Raw genomic sequence first — 25,826 nt, forward strand, 5'->3', positions numbered from 1 at the left:
AGGTACAAATGCAGCATCTTCACTGATGGCTGTTTCTTAGGCTGTGATATACTATAATTGTTTGAAAATGTGACAGGTGCTGTAGGGTTATCAACTCAAATTCCTGTGACACCATCCACAGAAGCACCAAGGAGCCTCACTGAGGACTTCAGGATATGTCTTAGAAAGCTGTACTAATTTTTCGTTAAGGTTTTGTACCCCCATTTGCCCTTTCTTAAAACTGCCAGGCTATTCCCATATAAAGAAAATATTTCCTACTTAACTGTGAAAGTGTCTTGATGCATATCTAAGTTCTTGTTGATATGATGAAACATTGTCATTTCTAATGTATGTGTCACCCTTAATTATTACTCAGATTCAGGATCATGCCTTGACTTGTTCTATACAGCTGTCCTGGAATTTCAGGCTTGTGGTGGTTTCAGACCCCAAATGTGGCCAATTTTACAAATGTGAGGCCAACTACCAAACACTTACAAACACTAAAACTTCAAAAGCAAGCCAACCAGATGATATTTGGACCCTTCATGACTATGAAATAAATTCCTCTACAAGGAAAATTACTAACATGCAGTATATAAAACTGACCTCCAGAACTCCACTGCCCTTACCAGAACCAACACTTGTGCTGAGGATGTCTATCCCTTAGTTATCAACAGGAATAGTAATGTGTACACAGGATAATTGTATTCTTGTCACTAGCATAGTGAAGAGATGTTCCCAGTGGTTGGAGACATTTCACTTTATCCTTTGGAGAGACAGAATTCAGGTGGGAAATTGCCTGTTGTGTCACATACACATCTGCCCTTTGTACACTATTTCACACTTTGGGAAAGCTGGTAACTAGTTCTACTGAGGTTGCTTTGAATACCATCACGTTTAGAATAATCTATATATAGCACTTGAGTTTGAGGGACATCAGCCATACTGGTGCCTGAAACTTCAGTGGAAAATAACCCTAAATTCTTCCTTTGTAATTAGCAAATATAGTTAATATGCTTCTTACTGGACATATAAACTGGAATATAGCACACACTAAATTGGAGCGATTAAAAGAGAAGGGCACATTTTATTAGTGGGGAATGCTTCTGTCAGAGACTGAAACAGTTAATGATTTATGCATTCTAAGAGACTTTGCAGGCTTTTGACTTTTGCATTATACCCCTGATGGGCAGTTGGGTCGAGCCTGAAGAGGCAAGAAGAGCCATTGCTCTGCCCTCCGGCGAATATGGGGGTTCACAGCCCGCCTGGTGACACTGGTTCATGGAAAACAACCCCCTGCCTCGGAGGGAGGTGCAGAGGGCATGCTGAGGGTATAGAAATGGACTGGTAACTTTGGGAATTTGGGTTCTGTTCCTCGCCCCCAGCGCCTGCAGGACAGCTGAGATGCAATGCTGGATCCCTAGGTTGGTGATTATGTAACTTTTTCATTCTCATCTTCTCTCATCTCTTCTTTTTTGCTGTCCTGGACTCTTCTCCTGTTCCCCCCCCCCCCCCCCCCCCCCGGTTATTTTCTATGTCACACTATACAGAATTGTTAAATAAACACCGATTATATAGTGTCGTTTCACTTTCATCCACTCCAAAGGGAATGATTAGTAACAACCTAGGTTACCCCTGTCCCCTTCCCAGGAGAAGGTCGTGACAGCTTCCAAGAGTTTGGACTATTAGCTGAGTCAAGTTTTGCAAAATCTTTGGCCTTGAAATGTTTTCCATGGATCCTTCTGTCACCCTCTAAGACTAATCTTATCTGCTATTGGTAACTTGCTGCTGAAGAGTGATGTCACTGTCGCTCAATAAAATACCTAAGGTTCCTTGACCAGACCAGTAGAACATTGGACCCTGTCTTCCATGAACTAGACTTATACCCAAACTATCTCACAAGAGTATGAATCAGACTAAATTCCTAAATGTTAGTGCTCAGTAGCAATAGTGAGATCAGGATCTGATGCTTATAAGGCTATTTCTGATGTCCAGTCCCACCACTGAATTGTTCTGCTTGCCTTTGGGTGGCCAAGGCCTTAGACTAGGACTTAGGCTAGCTCTTATTCTCCTTGAAACTACCTCCGTGTTAACTTCTCTGGGATCAACATGAACTTCTGCACTGCCAATAGCAAAGCATTATGTAACTATTGTAAGATACTTGTGCAAGTGTAATGAGATCGGGATGGGCTGTGATCTCCTTTCCTCAGGGAGATATGAACAGTACCTTGATTGGAATAGGAGACAGATTCAACCTGATTGAATTATTAAATGGAATTATAAGACAATGAACATTAGCCACTTAGCTCATTCCATAAATTCTAATAATTAAAACTGCATGTGCAATAATAATGGCTATTCCAGATATCAAAGTAAGAAAAATGCACCTTTGATATGTTGTGGCATAGGCATAATGAAAACATTGAGTTTAATGGAGGATATATGTAATAAGAGTTACCATACAGAACCTGCAGTTGGAAATATATAAACACACTTCCCAACAGAATTTCACAACGTCACAATTCATTAAGAAAATCGGCAATAACTGACAAGATAGGCACAAAATGGATTTTCATGTTGCTGGGATGAAGTATGGCTCCCAGCAATTAATGGTTTTAGTCATATTAAGCAGATAAATAATGCTATCTGACATTACAGTATTTCACATTACACTAAAATTTTGTTACATTTGCTCATAATATGAGTTGAAATATGTTACCTAGGAAAAAAAAAATTATCTCTGGAACAGTCAAACCCCATTAGAAACCTCAGGCTTGAAAAATCACAATGTTAACAGTTATATCCCCTAGCAAAGGTTTGCTTTCCTTAAATAGTGTTAAATTTAAACCCAGAAGCTCTAGTCTCTTTTGGAGTTACTCTTCCATAGTGCACTGAGCTTGAAAGGAAAATTTAGTGCATGGAATGTACTGTGCCATTACTGAATGTTGGTGAAACATTATGAGGAACTGCAGAAAGAGGGAATGAAGTGTGGAATGAAATCATATCAGGGATACTTATGTTCTCTAAAATATGTTTCTACATTCTGCTTTATTAAAACAGCTCCTAATCTTAGTATGACCCCATTACTCATTATTGATAAACAATTACATTACTCTAAACCTCATTCTAATTGACATGTTTGGTTTTTTCACAGCTGGATACATGCTACCTGAGTGCCATTCTTTTTGGGGAAAAAAGAAGCTTTTAAAGCAAAATACTATGGGTCTAGATTTCCAATTTTGTAGGAACAACTCCTCTGACTGCAGCATTTTTACTCATGTAAGTATAGTTTCATACTGGAAAATGCCTAGTGTGTTCCCAGCATTAGTAGGAATCAAGAACAAACATGGGAACGTGGTTTCTCTCTTGTGTGATGCTAATTCTGTTCCAAATAGTAATGTGGAAGGAAATGTGATTACTTGTCAAAGCACAGATGTGGTTTTTTGTTGGGACAGTGCACAGTACATTTGGAAGTGTCATGTTTAGCTGAAGGCAACAATGCTTAAGTGTCTCAGCACCCAACTCCCACAGAATTTCAACAAGAGTGAGCAAACAACCTTCCCCTGGGCTTCAGTGAAAATCCTTGGCTTAGTATCCAGTCTGAGCTACAGTTCCACTTGCAAGAAACAAGTTTTTTTTGAGGTCTTTTAAGGTATTGTTTCCTGAAACTGCATAAAATACTCTGAGTGCAGAGAGAGCACTGCAAACCTGTTACTAAAATATGTTAAATTTTTATATGAAATAACAAGAAAATTCTCATGATTACTAGGATTACTGATTACACGAGACCTTTCCAAGTCCCAGCCATAAAGAAAACAGATAACCGTTTACATGTACCAAGATACAATTTTATTGCTTCTCAGGTAACACTGCATTTAGGCATTTATTTAACTTGAGGGTACTGTAATAGCAAAACCAGTTCACTTATGTCTTATGACATTTGTCCTACTGTATGCTAGTGGAAGAGGTAGGGACTTTTCAGAGACGTTGCTGGCAATGTCATAAGCACTGCACACCAAAAGCTTAAACAGTGGTGCTAGCAAGAACATATAATCTCTGCCAGACTCCACTATCTAGATTTAATTATCTTCAGCTGGAAGACGTAAAATATTACACTATGGTTCTTGTATGACCTTGTGAAAATGACACTGCTTATGGAGGTCACAGCTCTGTGTTGTTTCATGATGATTTTCACAAATTCACTGAACTGCAGTGTGTCACAATCCAGGAGTCTGAAAACTCTTCTCTGGATGGTTATGTGACCACCAGTGTGTGATGCTGTACACCAAACCTTCAAGGAAGCTCCCAGTGACTGTTGTGGAGCCCTCATCTCCCAGTATTGTGTTCAGAAATAATTCTAGTTATAGCAACTATGTATATTGGGCTTCTCTCTAGCTTTTTTTTTCTGAGGTGAAGAAGCAACAGTTGGTGCTGTATGTCCAGCTGCTGTTTGTAGATGACCACCTAGTGCTGCAGGAGCTGCCAACGACCCAGTCCTTTGGGAACTACTGGCTTTAGAGGATTGGTTTGTACTTTCACATCATCTCTCTCTTTTAGTCTCTGTCAGGGTTACTGCTCCTTCATAGTATCAAAAAGAAGTATTGGGTTTATTGTGCTTGTTTTAAAACCAGTACATATAAAACCAACCTAACTTACCTAAGTTGGGTATATAAAAATATACATGTAACAATTCACATTATACAGTAAAAAAGAAAGCACCTGTGTGGAAAGATTACCCCCTTTTGTAGAGTTGCTTCAGTAACATTAGACGTATATACATACAAAACCAGAACTTCAGCCACATACATCTGTCCTCTTTTGTGGTAGAGGAGACAGAAGGCCCAAAGGGGTGATATGTCTCATTCTTTCTCCATCACAGAACTGCTGCCATTCACACTGCATGAACAAGAGTATGGCTTGGGTAAAGTGCGAAAAGCGTGAGGTAAATTATGCTCCATGTGGCATAATTCCTCGCAGGACACAGCATAACTAAAGCCCCCAAACAGTTGTGTGTTACCCTGCTGTCAGAATGTGAGCCGCTGTCCCTGTGGACCCCACATCCCTGACTGAGGAATGGTGGTGCTGGGCTGCATGTGCTGTGATGGGGCTCAGAGAGAAGGGCCAGCTGCACATGTGGAACTTGTACAGCTCTGAACCAGAGGGCTGCTGGATACCTGCTGCAGCACCTCTGACGCAAAGTGGGAGACAAAAACTGTGTGGAGACAAAGGTTCTATCAAACCTCTTCTCTGGATGGAGACTCAAAGTGTTAACTCTAAATTGTTATATGCTATTAAAAAAGATGACTAAGTAACTTAGTCTGTTTAAACATTAGGCTTCTTTCTAATTCTAGAGGCATTTCACTATGGTAAACGTGGGTATTTGAACAAAATATTTCATTTCTAAACATTCTTGCAATTACGTTTTTAAAAGTGCCTTTTCCATATCAGGCTCTAATCTACTCAGAAAGGTTACCTTTTTATTTTTTCAAAAATAAAACAGTACTAATTATATATTGTATTTAACCATGTGAAAAGAGTACAAAGCTACTTTTATGCAGTTTCTGAGGTAATAAGCTGGCATGTTAACAATAGATTAATGCAAGTCAGTCAGTTGTGAGTGTCCCTAGCCCATCTTCCCCCAGGATGGACACAGTGATATCAGTATAGTGGAGAAAAAGTGTGTGGGATACTGCTTGGTATGTTGTATCATAGTTCATCATGGTTTCTTGTGAGGTCCTCCCCATAATTAGTAGCTTGACTTCCAACGAACATATTCCAGTTGTCTAGAACCTCTTCTTTTGTTAGTTTTTGATCCTGGTAGGAGGAAAACAAAACCTCTGTAAGAATATTTTCAGAGCTAAATGAAAGACACACCAGCAGAGACTTGCAAGAGCCCTGAGAGACAGACAGTTCTTCAAAGCAGCAAACTGCAGGTTCAGGAATCATTTGCAGCTGTCATGGTGAGTGAAATTTGGACCCCAGCTGGGTCAAACTGCTAATTCTTTATAATGAACTCACTGCCAACCAGTATAGGGGTTATCTGGTACAAAGTTTTGCTCTGTGGTTTGGTTTTGTCTTCCTGACAGAATGAAAATCCTCTGTGTACTTAGCTGAAGACAGTCACTTAAGTTAGCAATTTACACACACTGTGTAAGAGTCTTTTGGCTTTTCATGTTTCAACTTTGCTCACATTATGCTTGTGAAGATCATCATCTGGAATCTACTGTTCTCCACTAGAGGAAGTGGATGTATTGGAGACAGTCCTTGAGTGAGAGGGATGTGATTGATTTTAAAACTGAGGGTGGTTTTGCTACCCTCTCTATTTCTCTATTTTCCTCTTGTAGTCTAAATTAACAAAAGTAATGACTGCTCTTAAAGGAAAAGAGTATTTCTACTGTGTTAAAACATCCAGGTTTAAGATGATAAATATTTCACTTAAGGAAAGACAAGGGAACTTAGAGAGCTGACAAACTGCATTTTACTACTTTTACTTTGTGATTCTAACCCTACTGATTGAAAACGGCATGGAAACATTGATGCACCAGCAATTCTAGCCTCTAAAACTCCATGTAAAGAGTACTGATAAGAAAAGTTATCAGGAGTAAATTGTTGCAGGCTGGTATTTTAAAAAACCCACAGCAGCCTATATAACTTCTTAAAAAACTATAGTAGGAGACCACATACCTTGTCTACATCAGACTCATAGACTAAGTGCCTGGCTTCAGCTAGAGCGTGATCATAGTCTTGTGGGAGAATCCAGTGCTGAATCTCATCTTTGTCCATCTTTCCATCCTTGTTGAGGTCACGAAAATCTGAAAACTGTTCACGCTCTGTAATCACCCATTCAGGCTCTGGTCCACCCTCTTCATTTGCAAACATATCAGCTGGAGAGGAAATAAAGGTCTTGAGTCATATTTAATCTGCCAATTATGCACAGACTAAAGACGTTTGCACAGTGTTCCTCACAGGAAGACCAAACTTTTCACTCTTTGCATAGGATCTCTTTGTACAGAAAATGAAATATGAGGTGTAAATAGAGTAGTTTTGTGTACCTTCTCTCAGGCCTTTCTCTTCACTGCTGGTGGTTCTGCCCATTCTTACATTACCCTTGGACTGTAACTGTGCACTCCAGGGAGGCTGACACAGAGGTGAATGTTCAAAGGCTACCATCACTGAATTTCAGAGTTAAAAAAATTCTCTAAGGATCTCTGGTTAAATACAAATCATAAGCTTTAGTGCTAGGCTCAGGCACATGGGGAGAAAGGAACTCAGCCATTTTATCTTGTCCCTGCCAGTGAATGTCTTTGTGGATAAGATCAGACTCCAGCCAGCAGAGACTGATTAAAGGAAAAAAAGGCACAGGGGAAATTTAAGCAAACAAAAATTACTAAATGGAACTTGCATGCTTTTATCCTGCTTTTAGAGAGATCTGTGTAAGAGACATTCAGCTCAGTAGATGAGTCCTCTTTCAACCATGCAGTGCTGTAGCATATTCCAGCAGAAGATATTCTTCTACAAAGAATGACCTGGAGAAGTCATGAATCAGTGGTGCATTCTGTGAGAAACCACAGGCACAGGGCACTTGTCATAGATTGGTACCTCAGGATGGAGCACCATTTGTGAGAGAGGATGCAGAGATCACATCCATGAGCTGCTCTGTACATCAGTCCTGTGCTATATTTAGGAAACATCAGCAGGACAATGCCACAGTGGCAGCTGCTATCTGCATAAACAGAGTTAGGAGAGTAGCAGTGATTATTAACAGTAAATGATTTGTAACTGTGGCCTTCCAAATGATGAGTAGAGTGTCCACTTTATTCTTCTGGTCACTGGCTAATCATTTTCTGCTCACCAGGGCTGCTTATTCCTCAAGCCCTCCACTTTTTTATTTAGAATTAAAGCCCGCTTTTGATACTACTCCTCTCCTATGGCTTTTGTTTGGTTGTCAAGGATGTTCTAAGGAAAAGTGCACCCCATGTGGGTAGTCTCTGGGCCAGAGGTTGGCTGGTATCCATAGCAAACATAAATGCTGATTTCAAAGCTAGGAGGAACCTCCCCTGACTCTGCAGTGTGTGTGTGTACACAAGGCTGAAGTTCCTTATTGTCACTGTCCATGGTGTCCCTGAAATACTCTGTTACCTGTCTGTGCACAATGAGAATTTAGTTCTCTCTGCTCAACATGATTAGGGATATTTTGCTCTGCTGCTCATGTAAATCTAAACCAAATTCTGTGAAAGACAAAACAGGAGGTAAGAAGGAGAAGGAGGAAGGAAACATTCTATAACTTGCAATAGATTTCCCCATCAAATACTCAATCTAGAGACTGAAATTTTTGGACTTCTTTTTGTTGTTCCTTATAAACTATCAAAGATTTAGTTTTCTGTTGGTTTCTTAACCCCAACTTCATCAAAATTTAAAAAATTACATCTGAAAAAGGGAAGTAGGAATATTTTAAGCATAGTTTTCTCAACTCATGAAGAAAACTTCAGACAACACATTCACTTTCTTTTTTTCATTTTTTAAAGTGCAAATTATATTGTTTATTTGAAGTAACTGACATGTCCTGTCAACTTGATTTTTATCATCCTTGCCAATGTGGGGTGATCGTGACTAGAACATTCTATGTTCCTATCTATAGAAGACAAGAAAAACCAGCATTCACATCGTAACAAATGTTGACAATTACCTTATAATTATATGTAGGTAATGTCACTGAATGAACTGAAATTACTGGGGAAATTATGCTGCTCTGTTATTTCAGTCATAAATGAATAGCATTCACTTTCTGGGCTAAATATAATTTACAAGGAACAGAACCCCCTGCCATTAATTAACGTGTGTATATTGTTCCTGATTCTCTGTGAAGCAATCTTTATAGCACCACTTGAAACAGAAAGATTCATCCAAGTTTGCACTAATGCCTTCCTAGTGCTGCTTTCTTGATTTAAACCCCAGCAAAATGAGTGTAGTGGAAAAGGCAGGGTTTGGTATCAGCAGAATGATTCAAAAGGCTAAAATATATCATGTTCTGCTGCTTTCCACTCCTGCTTCTGTTTTGTCTTCATAGGTCTAAGTGCACATCAGCAGCAAACTGCCTGGTGTGACTAAATTTGTGTAAATTAACTGTGGCTGAGCTGCTGAGGATGTTTCCCACTTTGTTCTCCTTCTGCCACTGAAGTAATGCACTGCCAACTTTCACGCATTTCACAACTTCTTTGAGAATCTTAAGTCTTAGTGCTGTTCTAACACAGTTCACTTTTAATGTGTCTTCTATTTCTAGAAGAAATATAATGGTATCACTGTTAGAGAAGTACTTACTCATTAAACTAGGAAAAAAACTAGGAAAAAAAAAGATGAATTTTCTCTTTTTGCAATGTGTGCTTTCCAGCTGTTTTGCATGTTTTGCTACTATTCAAACTCAGGAAAAGACTAATTCACTTTCTAATCCTCCTGCATTTCTAAATGCTTTCAAACAGCTCTGTATACATGGTCTAGTACACAGAGAATATTCCTGTCACGAAAAATATTATTCCAGAGCCTGTTTCTTGTTCCTTTTCTCTTAGTTGAGTTCTATGAGAACAAGAAGAGAATCTTATGCTGTAAAGTGTGAGAAATCTATTCCTGGTGATGTTGCTATCTGCCTAAAACAGTAACAAACATTCTGGATTGGATTGTTGGTTTAAAATAGTTGAACTGGAACACAGAACTGTTCATCTCTGGGTTGTTAATGCTGCTGCAAATTTGAGAGAAGATGAAAAAACAGACTGCAAATTATATAAGAAACAAGTATCAACACTTACCAATGTACTCATCTTGATCCACAAAACCATCGTCATTTTTGTCTATGTCTTCTAAGGTTTCCTGGAAAAGTTTTGCACCAAATTAACCAAGAAAATACTGAGAATTCTGATTATTTGCCTCTTTGATCACTTAATGTTTTAAGGCCTTGACCTGCTGTTGTACCCAAGTGAGTGCACTCTCACTAACTCCAGTGTGATTGTTGTTTATACAATGAATATACAAATATCCTTTCAGGTTGAAAAAAATCCCTGTGTGAATGAAGTGACCACCATGCTTAAGTCAGGGGCAGACACAAGCTTGCATGAAACACTTAGCTGCTGCCTATCAGCATACCATTCCTTTCATTTTAGTTTAAGTCCATGCCCCAAGATGGTTTCTTGATTCCATTTAGGAGCTGTCTAAGTGCATTTAACAAGTCTTCCTTATATTGAGAGTTCTAAATCAAGTGAATTTCATGAAAGGCATCCCTTTCTGTTCCCCACTTAGCTATTATATGTGTGTCTCTTTCCAAACCATGCCTGGAAAGGTTAGAGAAGCACTTCAAAGCTCATCCATAAAAATAAAAGTAAAAATAATGGCATTGATTTTGCTCTGCTTACGAGGACAACAATGTTTTTCATGTGCTCAAACTCCTCTGGGTGAAGGAAAGCAGTGAATTCTTCACGAGTGGCAGCCAAGTCTCCATCCAGATCTGCAGTTTTGAATCGCCTTTCATCTCTGGGCAGCATTTTCTTAAAACTGTGCTGATCAGTTCCATCTTGGAATTCTTCTGGATTTTCTGCAAATTAATCAAGACGATCCCAAAGTGTTTTCCTTTAAAACATACTAGCACAATGAAGCTCTCCAGCTTGCTGTTAGAGTGTAGAAATACAAAGGCTTGTTGCCACAATAGCTGCTGTTCTAAAATGGAACTTCTGTGAAGTTTTAAATTCAAGGGTCAAGTATATGGTTTGATTTTCAAAGGTGACAGTAGTAGAGGGAAATGTCTGTGTAAGCCTTCTGTTGTATCCAGGATAATGGATTTTGCAGCATTGCCTATTATCCCTCACAAATTCTTTTTTTTATCTGCCATTACAAGCACCACTGAGGCAGTATTTGGGGTAGATTTCATTCACAGGAGTTTTATTCTTCCTTAGGAATTAGTACAATCTACATAACTTTCCAGTTTCAAGAAGCAAGCAAACCAAGGAAAAGTGGTTTCAGAAGGTGGCAGGCTGACTGAAATTATCTAACTGCTACGCCCCTGCTGCAGGGAACCTAGCAATTATTTTCACTTTAAAACAATGACATTTTTTCAGGGTGTTCAGTGGCATAAAAGGAATGGTATTTGATATAATTTTTTAAATAGGATCATTAAACTGCCTTCAAACATGAAAATACTCATAACAATTTCACAAATCAGATGTTGGGAGACAAACACAGGTGAAAGAGACTAGGCCAGGAATTACAGATGGGAATATTAACACAAGCCCACATTGTAGTAGCTGTTCTCCAGATCTTGGGGATTACAGAAAGCAAAGACAAAGGGCCAAGAAGGATTCCCAGGGATGATGCTGCAGGGACTGTGTATCAAATATTTCCTTCCATGAATGTAACAAGCTCCATTTTAACCTAAGATAGACTTTGGAATTATTATTACTACTACTGGAAGCTTGGCCTTGAAACTGCCTCTGTGGTAGGTACATATTGTCTTCTCATTTCCAGTAAGTATAAGTGGTCAATTAATATTGATTTGTTGTTCTGTTAGTATTACCCTTTAGCTTAAGTGATCTCTTCTCCTCCTTGCCCTTCGTTAACTTATAAAAAGCAAAGGGATCGAGAGGGGGCAGAATTCAGGTATGTTTTTTAATAAATATTTCTTTTGCCTGATTGGTTAAGAATTTTCATTTGCAGTTGATCACAGTCTGAAGCATGTTATTCTACAAGAACAATTTTAATCAGTAACTTTGCCATAGCTTAGATTTTTAGCATCTAGAATTCAGATTTTAGAGAGACTGAATTAACAAATACTGTTAAATACACAGTATATTTTTTTATTAAAATACCATTTTAAATGTTAACGAATAATACATTTTTAACTGGAGGAGACTTTAATTCAGCTGTGTCAGTACATGTAATGATACCTCTACAAAACCTTCTGTGTGCTGGTGGGCTGCAATAACTAAAAAGTGCTTCTGACATCTGAGCATTTATAAAATTTAATGTGAGTTTCAAGAGACCTAAATGTGACACCATACCTCTGTTGACTGTAAGGCAAGAAATCATATCTTATAATCTCCAAAATCCTTGATCATACAATCTGAAAATGTTCTCTTACCTAGATAATAACCATATGTGGCTTGTTTGTATTCTTCCCAGGCAATTTTATTATCCTTGTTTAGATCATAGTCTTTCCAAACTTTAGCCACGTTTTCATAGATATAGCGTTTCTGTACCCGTTTAATCCAGGTTTTTAATTCCTCTGTTGTGAGATAGCCATCTTTGTTGTCATCTATTCTATCCACAATCTTCCTGTAAACAGAAATCAGCATCCTTAAGAGTTGGCAGAAAAACAAACTGCATGTCAGGCCAATTTTACTAATCTTCATCTGGTCCTGATTTTCCACAGAAACGGAGTGCCCAAAACTCACAAAGCTGTCCTACTGGTTAAGCCTTTCCTGCATTTTACAGATTATCTTAAGGGATATGTCTCTATTCATTATTCAGTATTGCTAAAAGTAACTGAAATGGAACCTGCACAATGAAATTTAGTGAACCTCAGATAATACCTGCCTTTCTTAGGTTGTGTCTACCCTCTTAGGGGCACCTGTTCTTCACTGTCAATAGGGAGTGGCTGTGATGGCTCAGAGGAGGAAACACCAACTTCACTTCAGGAGAAAGCCTGTACTTGAGCTCACTAGAGGCAACCAGGGCAAAAATCTAGGACGTGGTGGACACCTGCAGTTTCTCCCTTGGCCTTCCAGCAGACTGACACTATGGTGGAGTGGCTTACATGACTCTGTGATGCTGAGGATGTACAACATTTACAGCCTTCCCTTCCATGACTGTCCTTCCACTTCTGTTTCTTTTCTTTCATTCCCAATGAAAAGCAGTTTTGCTGGTGTTGCCAGGAATGCCTGTTACTCACTAAAGCAACAGCCAGTCTGCAGCAGGTCTCCAGTCACTGCTGACAGCTGGGATATAAACCACTGTCCAGTGTAAAGCTGGCAGCCTCAAGTGCTGTTGAAATCAGCAGGAGTGAAAGGTACTGGTGTACTCCCAGGGAAATTCCCATCTTTAAAACATTCTGCACACAGCTGCAGATAAAACTGACTTGGAAAACTACATTAAAAAATAAAAAAAAAGGCAATGCTGAATTGCCATGCCTATGAAATACTCACATGTCATTGGTATGAAAGGATAAGAGCAGGAGTTGACTTACCTAAACCCTGACTTGATATTCAATAGGTGAGCTATGTAAACCTCCAGGCAGCCAAGAGGACACAGGGAAAGATTCTCCATTTTTCAACATTCTTTTCAATTCAACATCTTGGTTCTCCACACAGAAACCAACCCCAGCCAACTGGAACTGCTTGACTAATGAAGCAAGCCTTAATTACAAAAGTGGTAAGTAGTGAAATAGCAGCAGCTTCTGCTGAATTTCCACCAATCTTGTGTGAGTTTGAGAGTATCACATTGAATTTATAAACATACTGTTTCTGAGCTATGGGGGGAAAAAGGGGCTGCTGAATTTGGTTTCTGAATTAGTGAAGTATGAATTAACTGACTAGAAAACCTTTCCTCTTTTGCATAAATCTTATGGTAAACTGACTGCCAATGATCCCTTGCACTGCGTGATGGACTGTATTCATCAACAGATTTTCCCTACTATGACTTTAACTGGTTTATCTGGTATTTCTTTCTATTTTTAAATGTATTAATTATAATAAATGATTCTGCTAGTAGTTCTTGGCTATTTCTAACATGAAAGAAGTCAGGACTGTTTATCAGAAAATGTTCCATACCTCTTACTTTTCAGCTGGTTTTATAGGTACATTGCATCCCTGTGTACTCTTTCACTGCTTCTCAGCTGAAGATGGGGACAATGAAATAGTCTTGTCTACAGGCTCCCAAAGGCACAGGTAACAAGCTACTGTATGGATGGTGGACCTCAGGTTTTATATTGATAAATTACCTGCAAAACGGCTTGGGATCATTCTAAGCTTTGTAGTGGAGCTAATGTACATTCATCAGTCTGAAAAGCCTTAGTGACTCAGGTTTGATTCTTAAATACAGAAAAAAATTCAAGGAGCATGTTAACAAACAGAAAATGCTGGGTCATATACAGGAATTTACTTGCACAAGTGTGTAATGCCTGAAAGTTAATTTTTTCCCTTTAACTGAGGTGGTACTACAGTCAATATTAGTTTTCCCCCTCATAACAAAGAAGATAGAGGGCACACAGAGCAGGTACACACAACCTGCTACTACAGAGATTTACGCTGCCAGACTGTAAAGATATCTGGTGATGAAACAAAGCTGGGGCAAGGAAATCATTACTATCAAGCGGCTGAAAGAGGAAGACTTCCCTCTCTGCACCTGATGTGAGCACAACTGTAGGTCGATAAACTCTGGCTTTAGTCTGTATAAAAAGCAAAAATATTTATATTGTGAGGATCTGTAACCATCTTCTGTGTTCTCTGAAAATGACAGGCTCATCACAAATGGCAGGCAGGAGGTTCAGATGACTGCAGCCCCACTTCCCTACTCCTCAGCCCATCTCCAGTCGCTTGATACAGTCCTTGGATGCTGCACCGGGATTATCTCACGCCTCTCCAAAGCCAGGCAAGTTTCAGTACTAAACATGGCTGGGCAATGTTTAGTGCTGGGTAATGTGACTCCTCTCATGTCAAGGGATCCAGACTGGGAGGACAGGGAGAAGGGATGCCCCTGTCACAGAATCTGTCATTGCAATTATGGGCTGCTATGTGCCACAATCTCAATCCAAGATCATACTGTGCAGTTGCTGCTCCACTGAGGCTGCAGCAGGTAGAGTCTGCACTGCTATTTTTCTGTACTAGCTAGTTCCTTTTTGTGTGCTCAAAGGTGAGTGGCTTTGCACTATGATGCCTAGCCCTGGAATTCCAGTTCCAGCACTGGTTATTGGGATGACCAGTGTCCTGCCACCCTTCCTAAGCAAGGTAAAATAAATGCAGCAGCATGCTGTTTGGTTACAGCAGCAGGCTGTATGTTCCTGCTTTCTCCCAGAAATCATTTGGAAATAGCTTTTACTTAAATCTGTCTTCTTCCTAAAAGCCAATCACTTGTTGAGAAGTGACTCTATTTGTAACCCACTACAGAGGTTGTCCATAATGAAACTGAGAGGTGAAGGGAGGTGTATGCTCCCTATGTATATCTGATTATTAAGTCACAAAATGTTTTTTAAATCCTCTCATTACCTCCCAGTATGCTATCCAAAATTACAAGGTTAGGAAATGCTGAAAGTTATGAAACTTTCCCACAGGGCCCCCCAGGAACAACATCTCTGATGTTCTGATGTACAGTGCTCACCCCACAATGTGTGGTCTGGTCCTCAGAGTGACACTTCTGTGATTGTGGCTCTAGCTTAACATGCCTGTCACCTCTATAAGGGTCACACAGTGAGATCACCAGAAGTTAAGCTTCTTCCCTTTCTGAGTTCACGTTTGTAACAACTGTTTAAAAACAGCTCTATTGTTGAATCATATCCCCAACTGAATTATCTATTCTTGTCTAAGTGTAGATTAATTTTAATACAGCATGTCAGTTTTAGTGACATACTTTGTGAGAATCTAGGCCACAAATCCAGTATGCTGAGAACATGGTTCCTTTTGGTCCTTCTTGAAACACTGTGGATGAAGTCGGTCATTTCTGGCAACTACTTTATCTGTTTATAGTCACTGAGATACACATAAATAGTAGTGACAGCTTCCAGAAGGATCAAGAGGTTAGTCAGTAAGATTACAGTGCTACTGCACTAAGGGCTTATGATGGAGTGAGACAGACAATCAGTAAATACCCCTATGGAAGGGAAGTAAAGGCAAGGAGAATCGTAGGTAAGAATGTGCAGATATTTCTAATTATCTTCTTGCTACTAACTACATTAAAGGATCTTTCATTAACTCCTGCTAAACTTAGTTCTTAGTAATCTGGCTTTCTGTAGGTGTAAAGGAGGCAGAAGCATTAAAGTAAGGCATGGCCTCTGTTCCAGGCTAAAGGGCAACATGCAAGAGCAAAACTGAAACACAGTGGGCAAAGTTGTCTCAAGTGGAAAAGCTGTGGAAAGATGTTTCAAGTGGACTTGTAAATGTAGTCATAAAGAAGGAATGGTTTAAACTTGGTTCACGCTGATATGGTGGGGACAAGTAACACAGAGTTAGGGAGCTGTAGCAGCAAAGCCCTCCCGCAGCAGGTAAGGTCTGTCCCACACCAGGCACAGCACCATGTACAGCAGCTCCCTCCAAGAGGCTTATTCCTGTAGGGCCAGGAAAGGAAAGGCAGGAGAGAAACATCGAAGTGATGAATTATTGGCTGCTCATTTGCAAAACCAGCAGGGTATGAGCAAAGTAGGCTGAGAAAGTTGAGGCTGTTGAGCCTGGAAAAGAGAAGGTTGACTGGAGATCTCACAGCAACATCCCAGGATCTGAAGGGGCCTACAGAGAAGCTGGAGAGGAACTCTTCATAAGGAACTGCAGTGATAGGGAGCAATGCATACAATGTGAGAGAGGGGAAATTCAGGTTAGATATTAGGGAGACATTTTTTACTGTGAGGGTGGTGAGGCACTGGAACAGGTTGCCCACGGAGGCTGTGGATGCCCCATCCCTGGCAGCGTTGGATAGGGCTCTGAGCAACCTGGTAGCAGGAGTGGTCCTTTCCTATGGCAGAGGACAGGACTGGGACTACATGAGCCTTAAAGTCCCTTCCTATCCCTTAACAGTCTATGATTCCCAGAGGTGTTGCTGCCATAGTGGGGTACAGGGTACCGCACTGGGGTACAGCATACTGCACGGGGGCACAGGGTAGTACACTGAGGTACAGGATACTAAAACTGGGACACAACGCACAGCCGCAGGAGCTCCTCTGGGCAGGCAGGGTCCACGGGGCAGGCAGCAGCATCCCACCCCGCTCTGACACCCAGGCAATGCTGCCTCTCGCCGCCTTCCCCCGCGCCGGGCCCTCCCCCTGCCACGTCTGCCGGCCGGGCCGGGCCGGGCCGCTCACCCGAGCCGCTCTCGGCTCTCCTCCGGGCTCAGCTGGTCGAAGCTCCGCGCCTCCTCCTTGCCCAGGAAGGCCTCGTGGTCGTACTGGAAGCCGGGCTTGTCCTCGTGCTGCCCCGCGGGCCGCGCCCGCTCCTGCCGCGCCGTGGGCTTGCCCAGCGCGCCGGCCGCCACCAGCAGCGCCGGGAGCAGCGCCCGCAGCACCGCCCGGCCCGCCATGGCCCGCGCCCGCAGCCCCTCTCCGCTCTGCCCGCCCCGCCCCGCCCCGGGCCGCTCCGGCACCGCCCCGCCCCCGGCACGGCCATTGGCAGCGGCGCCCGGCCGGCCCGGCCCGGCCGCCGCCACGTCCGCACCGTGGCCGGGGGCCCGCTGGGGAACGGGGAGGTTCGCACCGGGGCCGAGGGGCCAGGGAACGAGGGGGTCCCACCCGCACCGGGGCCGAGGAAATGGGGGGGTAAACACGGAGCAGCGGGTCGGGTCTGCCCCGTGCTCGTGCAGGGTGCCCGCGTGGGTGGTGGTTTCTGCTGCCACCCTGAGAGGGTCGGAGAGGACAAAACTGTGATTTTTTTGTGTGTGTGTGTGTGTGTGGCACAGTAAAGCACCAAGTGAAAGAAACCAAACAAACCCCCTCCTCGCTCTTGACTCTGTCTTGACTGTTGCAGCGAACTGATAAACCCACGATATGGAAAAGTTGCTGGCACTCCCATAGGGGGTATTTACAGTGATGAGGTCACTGTCACTGTAAGGAAAGTGAACTTAGGATCCTGAAAACTCAGGAGAGAAAGCCGAAACCATCTAGCAAAGAAAAAGATTTGTTTTGCTTAAATTACAAGTTGTTTTGCTCATGGTTGTAAAAGTCTCTAGGCAGAGGTAGTTGAAATTTACCCATTACGATTCCTTTTCCTGTGTTATACTGCTATTCACAACTAGAGAATCATAGTGTAGAGAGGATTGTCATCATCTGCAGCATGTTGCAGTTTAATGCTCCTGCTGCCCAGGGATGCCTTGGTGTATGACCACGATGTGCCCACCAGCTCTGTCCATTGTTACTCTGGACTGAGGGTGTTACTAGTTCCAAATTGCAATGACTGGTTTGTCAGCCTGGTCCACAGACTGTATAAACCACATTTATGATGTGGCTTTAGGTGTGCCAGTAACACTGACATGCAATGTGCTGAAGCAGACCACTGCTTCCCCTTGCACTGTTGTTACCCGGGTAGGTGTCCTTTTGACCTAAAGCTCACATGTAGCTGAACTGTGCTTGGCACAGGGCTTGGTTGTAATGACTGCAGAAATGTGGTGGTGGAGAGTTCCACGTTTGCTGTTTTCTGCCTTTTATGACTTGTGTAAAGTGTGATAAACACGGCAAAGGGCCATGCCAGGCTGGTTCTGCCTCAGAACTAGAGGCAACAGTAGCAGATTTCAAACATTTAAACAGTCAAAGATGTTGGTTTGTTAATTAGATAGCGCACCCTGATGCACCCCTTTCAGCTCAATCATACAAGCTGCCCTTTGTTTTAGGCCTGGACAGACTGTCCTCTGGCTATGTCTGTATGTCCACAGCTGACCAGCTGCTTCAGTGCTGTTTGGTGAGAGCTGTGATATGCACGTGGCAGCTTGAAAATGGTTCAGCTGATCAGATTAGCTGTGTTTGAGTTTACAAAGCTAATGAGATGTAATCCTTTTATTGTGTTTGGTTTGGGGTTTTTTTTGCTTATTTTGTCTTAAGCATATACCTCCAAAACAAAGTTTTCATTAACATACTCAGGAATCTCATATTTTTGCAATAATACAGATATGGCTCCTTTCTGTGTCTTAGTCTTCTAAAATTCCTGTCCCTGGTTCCTACATCTATAATATTGTTTTAATGTTATCCCAGAGGTGAGGCTGTGCTGAGGGGCTGAATTTTTAGTTTCTTGATCCACAAGTGCTGCTCATTCAGAGACAAGTCATTTGCATGAGTAACAGGTAGGCTTTGCTGCCCATTCATGCCGTCAGTGCTGTAATGAAACTTCAGCTTGATGTTTCATCTTAGTAGCAGAGGAACATGAAGTTGTTTGAGGAACGTGAGAAGTAAATCTCTGTGTTTTGTTGTCAGAACAATTTGGAGCCACTTCTGTGAGAAAAGCCACAGTAACAGCAATGCGGAATGGGCTAACTGCCTACATGGCCATTCATTCGAAAGCCTCTGGACCCCAGGAGGGTTTGCCTCAGGAATATGGGGTCTGGCCGTTGGAACATTTTTAATTGTGCCCTGTCTTTGGGTTCAAGTGGGAGCAAGCCCTGAAAGTCAATGATCTCAAGAGAGAGGGGAAATCATTAATGTTCTGATCCCTCCAGACTTGGTTTGGTACCACTGATAATAACATAAAGATTTGATTGATCCAATATGACTTTTTGTGGAAAGGGAATGATATTGCAATTACTTGTCCTTAGTGGGCTGTAGTCCTAGATTTTAATGCTGAGAATAGGGTGTACATTCAGTTAAAACAGTTGTTGATGTGGTCAGTCTTAGTGTTCCCAGATCTTTGTATCACTCAGATTGATGTTTACAGATTTGCTGTTGGGCTATCGTGACCTTGAACTCTTCTCTTTCTACTCCTTTTACTCAATTCACAAAATGGAAGTTTTCTCTTAAATCCTTTCTCCAAAATACCTGTTTCTTGAAATACTGGAGTTTTTCCCCCTGAATATTTGTATTTTCTGGTTTAGAGGTGTTACTATGAACAGTTCTGCTGAAAGAAACCTACTGCTACTGAATAATTAATTAGTTTTAGAGTGTAAGGTGATATTTTTGCAATCCATGCTTCTTTCAGTACTGTGTCGGAGTTTTATACACATAAGGTTCCTTTGAAACATTGCAAAAGACCCGGGCTGAAACAGTGACCATGTTTTTTAGCAATACATTTATGCAGCAGCAGGCATGCTGGGTAGCTTAGAAGCTTTTAATGAAATGCTCGCAGATATTAGGGGTTTATGGGCTGGAAAACAGTGCAAATCAAAGAGCTTTGCTTGCTGTTTATAGCATTTTTCCTCTGAATCTAGCAATATTTATTTCACTTTTTCCATCTTGCATATTGCTCTTCACATATTTACTTTCCCTTTCACTGATATATTTGTAGTCAACAAACTATTTAGTATGAAATATACTTGGAGCTACAATCCACCTGTCATTGCAGGCATTCAGTTACCTGGATAAAGCCTGAGATGACTCGTTTCACATCTGTCTTTGTCTCCAGTCTGTCTTTATCCTAATGAGGGTCTCGTATCTGGCCTCTTTAGCCAGAAGTTCTGGACATCATTAATTCTGACTTCCTGAGGCCAAGTAAATGATCCCTAAGGGATGCTGTGCTTTCTGACAGCCTGCTGGCTAATACCTGATCTTATCCCACTTTCAGAAGCAAAACTCTTCTCGGAGCATCTCTCTATCAGTATGTTTTTTGAGTCCCATCTGCTAAAATAGTCAAAACACTTGATGGCATCATAGTGTGGCTTTCCAAGTAAGGACCTTTGTGTACTCTTACTTACATTTGAAGTCCACATTAAAACTAGAATGAAATTCAGGCCTAAAGACTGCATCATAGTTTAGTTTGAAAGGATATGGTGAAAATAAGAGTGATATAGCTCCTAACAGTTCTTAGAGTGCCACTATGTATATCTATGTATGGCTGGGCTTCTGGAACGCAGATTTGGGGAGGGCATTCCCTACATTGTGTGCCCTTCCAGCCTGTGCAGTGGATTTTTTAGGTGAGGCTCAGCATGCACAGAACTGGCCCCACCCTTTGACTCCTCAGGTTCATCTGCCATGGCGGAGCGAGCTGGGACGGTGACAGTGAAGTCCTCAGGACTAGAACCTACAGCCCCCAGTATTGCCAGGAGGGCTCCCATCCAAGTACTGACCGGGGCTGACCCTGCTGAGCTTGTGAGATCTGACGGGATTGGGTGTCAGGGTGGCATTGAACTGCCTGGAGTGCCAATATATCTTCAGTTAAAATGTCAGCCTGCAAAACTGCTTGAAATCTTCTGCCTCATCTAAATCTGTGCAGCATTGCTAAACGTCATACAAAGACACACTTATCCTGGCGTTGAGACTTTCTTTTTCTGTCCCTCACAAAATTCCTTTGTTTATTTGTACCTGATGGGGCTTGGCTCCATTTACACAGAAGTCCTTGTATAAACAGGTAAAGCACTGATACACTCACTGGTTTTCTCATCGGCAAATCGAGTACATTTCAGAGCCTCACATAGCTATCTATGATTAACAGTCTCCTGAGGCAACCTGGAGGAATGAGAGAGCAGGTTTAACTTAGCAGTCCAGGATCTCATGGTGACACTTGGTTATCAGGGAATGATGGCTTTCAGGGGCTGGATGCTGAAACACGAGTGAGATCAGCTTACTGGTGGTGAGTGTGGGGAACTACCATCGTTCTTGTGATCACTGTGGCACACTGCCTGGTTTCCCAGGGAGAACTGTGAAAGGCTATGTCTAGGGTTACAGTCTATTTCAGCTCTGAAAAAATGTATTCTGCAGCTCAGTTTGAGAGAAAGGTGAACTTTGGTGATAACTCTGTTAGTATTACTAGGAGGTAAAAATGAACGTCTGCTAGAAGCAGATGATTTCTTAGTAAGCAGAAGAACTAATTTTTCAGAGAAGCTACAAATGGAAAATATAGCATTCCGCCGCCCCCCCCCCCCCCAATTTTGCTATACTCTGTAAATCCAGAATAACTAAATTACAATTTTCCTTTGTATGCAGAACACGTGGTTGATTTGGATGGACATGAGACTCACATATGTCACCTGAAGTTAAATTCCAGAAACGTATTTTGTGTTTTTCAGAGTTATATTTTACATCCCAGTTGGGCTAATGTGGTTTACTCAGGTCGCAGTATCAGCACTATTTTTTAAAGCCCTGTCTTTTCCTGAGGACGCAGAACACCTTCATCAAAAGTGTTGAAAAGTTTCCATTTACACCAGTAGACTGCAGCTCAAGCTGTTTGTATGCAGTGCAGCTGTATTTTACTGGAAATGTAACTGTGTCAGAATGAGCTTTTAATGTCTAATTTATTTTAGGTGATCTAGCATTTGATACCCTGTATTTTTACTTTCAGCCAAGTTCTACTGGGTGCTAATTGCTCTCTTCAACTTGGGTAAACAACCGTAGGCAGAGTGTAACTTGTGTCTCTGCTCCTGTGGGAAACTAGAAGTTGAGAGATCAGAGCACAGTCAGATCCCAGGCTGCAAATAGCAACAGACACCTTGCAGAGGAGAAATGGGGGAACTTTCAGAGAATCACTTTGATTAGACTTAGTTTTGGCTTGTCCTGACTAGCTGTTTCATCACAATGCCATGTCCCATGTCTTTTTCTTAGCATGGGTGTAGTCTACATCGTTCCCTCCTCCTCCTCTTTTCATCATTTTGTGCTTAGATGCCACAAGCAAGTTTCTTGACACAATCTACCCAGAATAATCATGCCAATACTATGAGGCTGACAACTTGTTTGCTCTGTATGACACCCCATTTCTCTTTCTCTTTACTTTTCTCTTCTACTTAAGCAATAAACTCTTAGGCAGGGATTTTCTACTGTTTCTACAGATTGGTTTCTGGTTACTACTGCTGGTGACTGTTTCTACTAATTTTCTGCTGAGCTTGTGCAGTCTCACTTGAACATAGTCTGAGTTGTCCCTTAAGGTACTGTAGTCAGTAAGCATAGTTAACGACAATTTTCGATCACTCGGGAGCAGTCTTGAAGTTTTTCTCTTATCAGGAGTCTTTGTGATTTGTGTTTTTTCAAACATTTACATTTTCAAGTGTATGAAAAGATCCCTTGCTTCTGACAGCGTGAATCTGTGCGCTGTATGTGCAATTTGCCCTGGTAATTACTTATGTATGGTGATAACCATAGCAACATCCCAGGTAGATAATGTCATGCAAATTACTGCAGATCCAGGGATGGAAGATGTTAATATAAGTATGTACTCACACCCCTGGTCTTCAACATTTTGCAGTGACTCTCCCTTTCCCTCCCCCAAACACGTTGGTTTAAAATTTCCTTTCCTCACTCTGATCGGGAAGCAGAAGAAAACCTCTTGCTATTTTTCTCATTGGTATTTGCAGAGGGAGGGGGAGGGTGGTCCTTCAATGTTTCTGTCATGAATAATTTTGTATGCACAGTGGAAATTCCACAGTGTATATAGGGCATAAAAGTCTAGAGACTTGGATACACTTCGGGCCGTGTTGTGCCTAAACTCAAGTTCTTGCATTTGTAAACACAGAGTGTGAGCATGTGGGGGTGGAATTGTAGCCACAGATGGTTGGACTGAGGTGTAAACTTCCTCAAATCATTTACAGAAAATATGGGTGAGCAGCTTTGTCTTTCAAAGCAGACACGCTGTAGCTGAATGCTTATCAGGGTCAGTGTATTGTTACTGAAATGAGGAAACAGCAGAAAAGAAGCTGGTAACAGTTATCCCTTGTTTAGTCTTAAGCAAGAGCAACAACAACAAAGAAAATCTACAGGAATGCTGTTCTGCATATACTCTAGTCCTTGTGTAACCTTAGAACCCTGGAGGTATGAAAATAAGGTAAGCCTCTAACCCGTAACTAGAGCTTTTGTTAAAGATATTAAAAAAGCCGGCAAGAAAATCAGTTAAGTAAAGGTTTTGTTTTTCTGGCAAAGAGAGAAATTGTTGCTGAATTTTTTTTTGCTTTGTGGTTAAATAGTGCAAATGTGGATATTAGTGCTGCAGTCTGTGCTGAAGTTACTGATTACAGAAAGCTGCACCATCCCAGCCATTAAATGAGGAAATACTATATAAAAGAGAGTGGAGATTTTGGAGAGTCAGAGAAAGATGGTGCAGGCAGCCAGAGGCACATATGTAGTCAGATCCCAGTTTGCAAAGTATGTGTTCCCAAAGCACATTGTGCTGTTCATTAGGCCAGCCCTGAATGGTCTTCATCATCAAGATGTCTTTCTCAAACAGAACCGTGGTGGGGAGTGGAAATAAAATTATTGAAGTCACTGAGTTACTTTATTTGTGCTGGAGGTAGTAGATGTAGAGAGTGTTAATTAATTGGAGATTAAAATACTGCCAATCTGTATCCCTTGATATCTGTGTAGGGGTGTTTGCCATTCTTACAGGTCTGCCTACAAATCCCAGATAGTAAGGTTTTCCCCTCCAATGTCTCTGTGAATTAACAATTCAATACTGTTGAGCTGTGCCAGCCTGCCAAGCAGAGCTATTGATGGCAGTGGAATTTGAAAGGTACCCATGTCTGGGTAATCCCATTTCTAGTTAAACCTTGCAACAGCACTTGGAGCTATGGACATCCCTGATTTACACTGGAGTTTTTTTAAAAAGTCGCCTTTAGTTAGGATGCCTGCCTAAGAAAAACATACTGCACCAGAAAGAAATATATAAAATCAGGCTTTTTAATCATCTGACAGAAACTATTGAGCCTAATGACCTGCAGGACATTTTTCCTGTCTGCCTACTTTGCATATTATGGATATTTCTTTATCATTTCTATTTTCAGCATGACAGTGGTCTCTCCTTAGATCCCATATCACATGAAGAGAATAGTAGATGCCTTGGAATTACAGGTGTAGGGAAACTGAGGGCCTGGAAAGTTAAATACATACTTCTTCAGAATAAAATTCATGATAACTGCAGTACTAGACCTCCTGAAACCCTGTTTCTAGGCAACTTTCACTTACTGATCAGTATCACAGCCAGAGAAAACACTTGAGTGCATTATCCGGTCTTCTGCTTTCCATGGCTGGGATGTCTTCTTCAGGACTGAACTGACCTCTTCCTAAGTAAGTCCATGGGATAGTGGGGATCACCACTGGCACATTTTTTTGTTTCCTAATGGTCTTGTTGTTTGTGTATTTCTCTATTGTTTTGATTTATTGCTTTTGTTCACAGAGCAGAGTGTGAGTAACAATGATTAAAAATGAAAAGGCTGCAAGTAATCTAGGAATGACTGAGAAATTGTGTCAGTTTTTATTGAAACTCGTAGCACAGGCATTCAATAGAAGATCTTAAAAGTTCATCACAGAAGCTGCTGATGTTGCAAAGCTTCCCTCAGAGCTGCAATACCATTCCAACACAGGGTAAAAAAAAAAGTTCATGAGAAAAGGTTTGTCTAAGTTAATGCCACATGTAGAACTAATGTTGGATTTAGTGACTCTGCTTCCCTGCTCTAGCAAAGTTGTTGCCTTCCTCCATGTGCTGCATAGTATCCACTTTTTTTTTGTTTTCTTCTGGCTAACCAAACCAAACTAAGGGAACCTGCCAACCTGTGGGAATCCCCTATACTAGCCAGCTGTGCAGTTTGTATTTAACAAGTGGGTATGTTTTATCGACACGGAAATAATAACATCAAATTCATATGACAAAAAGGTATATGTTTAGAATATATTTTATGTGCATGACTTTCTTTACTGTCTGTTCTCACTTTTTCTGTCTCACCAGTTGCTCTGGTTTACCTCTGATAGTTTATGGCATTATGTTCAAGGCAACATTGCATTATCACATGCAGCAGACATCAGCCAGGAGAAATTGGTTTGTCATTAGCAGTAAAAATTGTGAAACCAACCCTACAATTAACACTGCTTTTGGCCACAGCCTCTGCCTCCTGGGTGCAGAAGTGAAGCACAACCCACTGCTCTCAGTGGTCATTTTTAACCCACGGTTAAAATCTCCATGTTCAAAGGTCAAGTGTAGACAGGACTTGCCACAGGACTGAGAGATGCCTAAGTTCATCCAGGCAGAGCAGCGTGGAATGGAGGTATCCAGGGGAATGGA

General features: G+C 41.5%; 1 protein-coding gene across 1 annotated transcript; it reads right to left on the reverse strand.

The window, feature by feature from the left end:
* Nucleotides 1-2,378: 2,378 nt before the first annotated feature.
* RCN1 (reticulocalbin 1) lies at nucleotides 2,379-17,267 on the reverse strand. Its single transcript, XM_071559064.1, has 6 exons — nucleotides 17,021-17,267; nucleotides 12,098-12,291; nucleotides 10,380-10,558; nucleotides 9,780-9,840; nucleotides 6,664-6,863; nucleotides 2,379-5,793 (listed from the first exon to the last, which is right to left on the reverse strand). Exons 1-6 carry the CDS (start codon nucleotides 17,233-17,235, stop codon nucleotides 5,686-5,688), a joined length of 957 nt encoding a protein of 318 aa, XP_071415165.1. The 5' UTR covers nucleotides 17,236-17,267; the 3' UTR covers nucleotides 2,379-5,685.
* Between the last annotated feature and the right edge of the window lie 8,559 nt (nucleotides 17,268-25,826).

This window comes from Pithys albifrons, chromosome 6 (genome assembly GCF_047495875.1).
Source record: "Pithys albifrons albifrons isolate INPA30051 chromosome 6, PitAlb_v1, whole genome shotgun sequence".
Taxonomy (NCBI): Eukaryota; Metazoa; Chordata; class Aves; order Passeriformes; family Thamnophilidae; genus Pithys; species Pithys albifrons.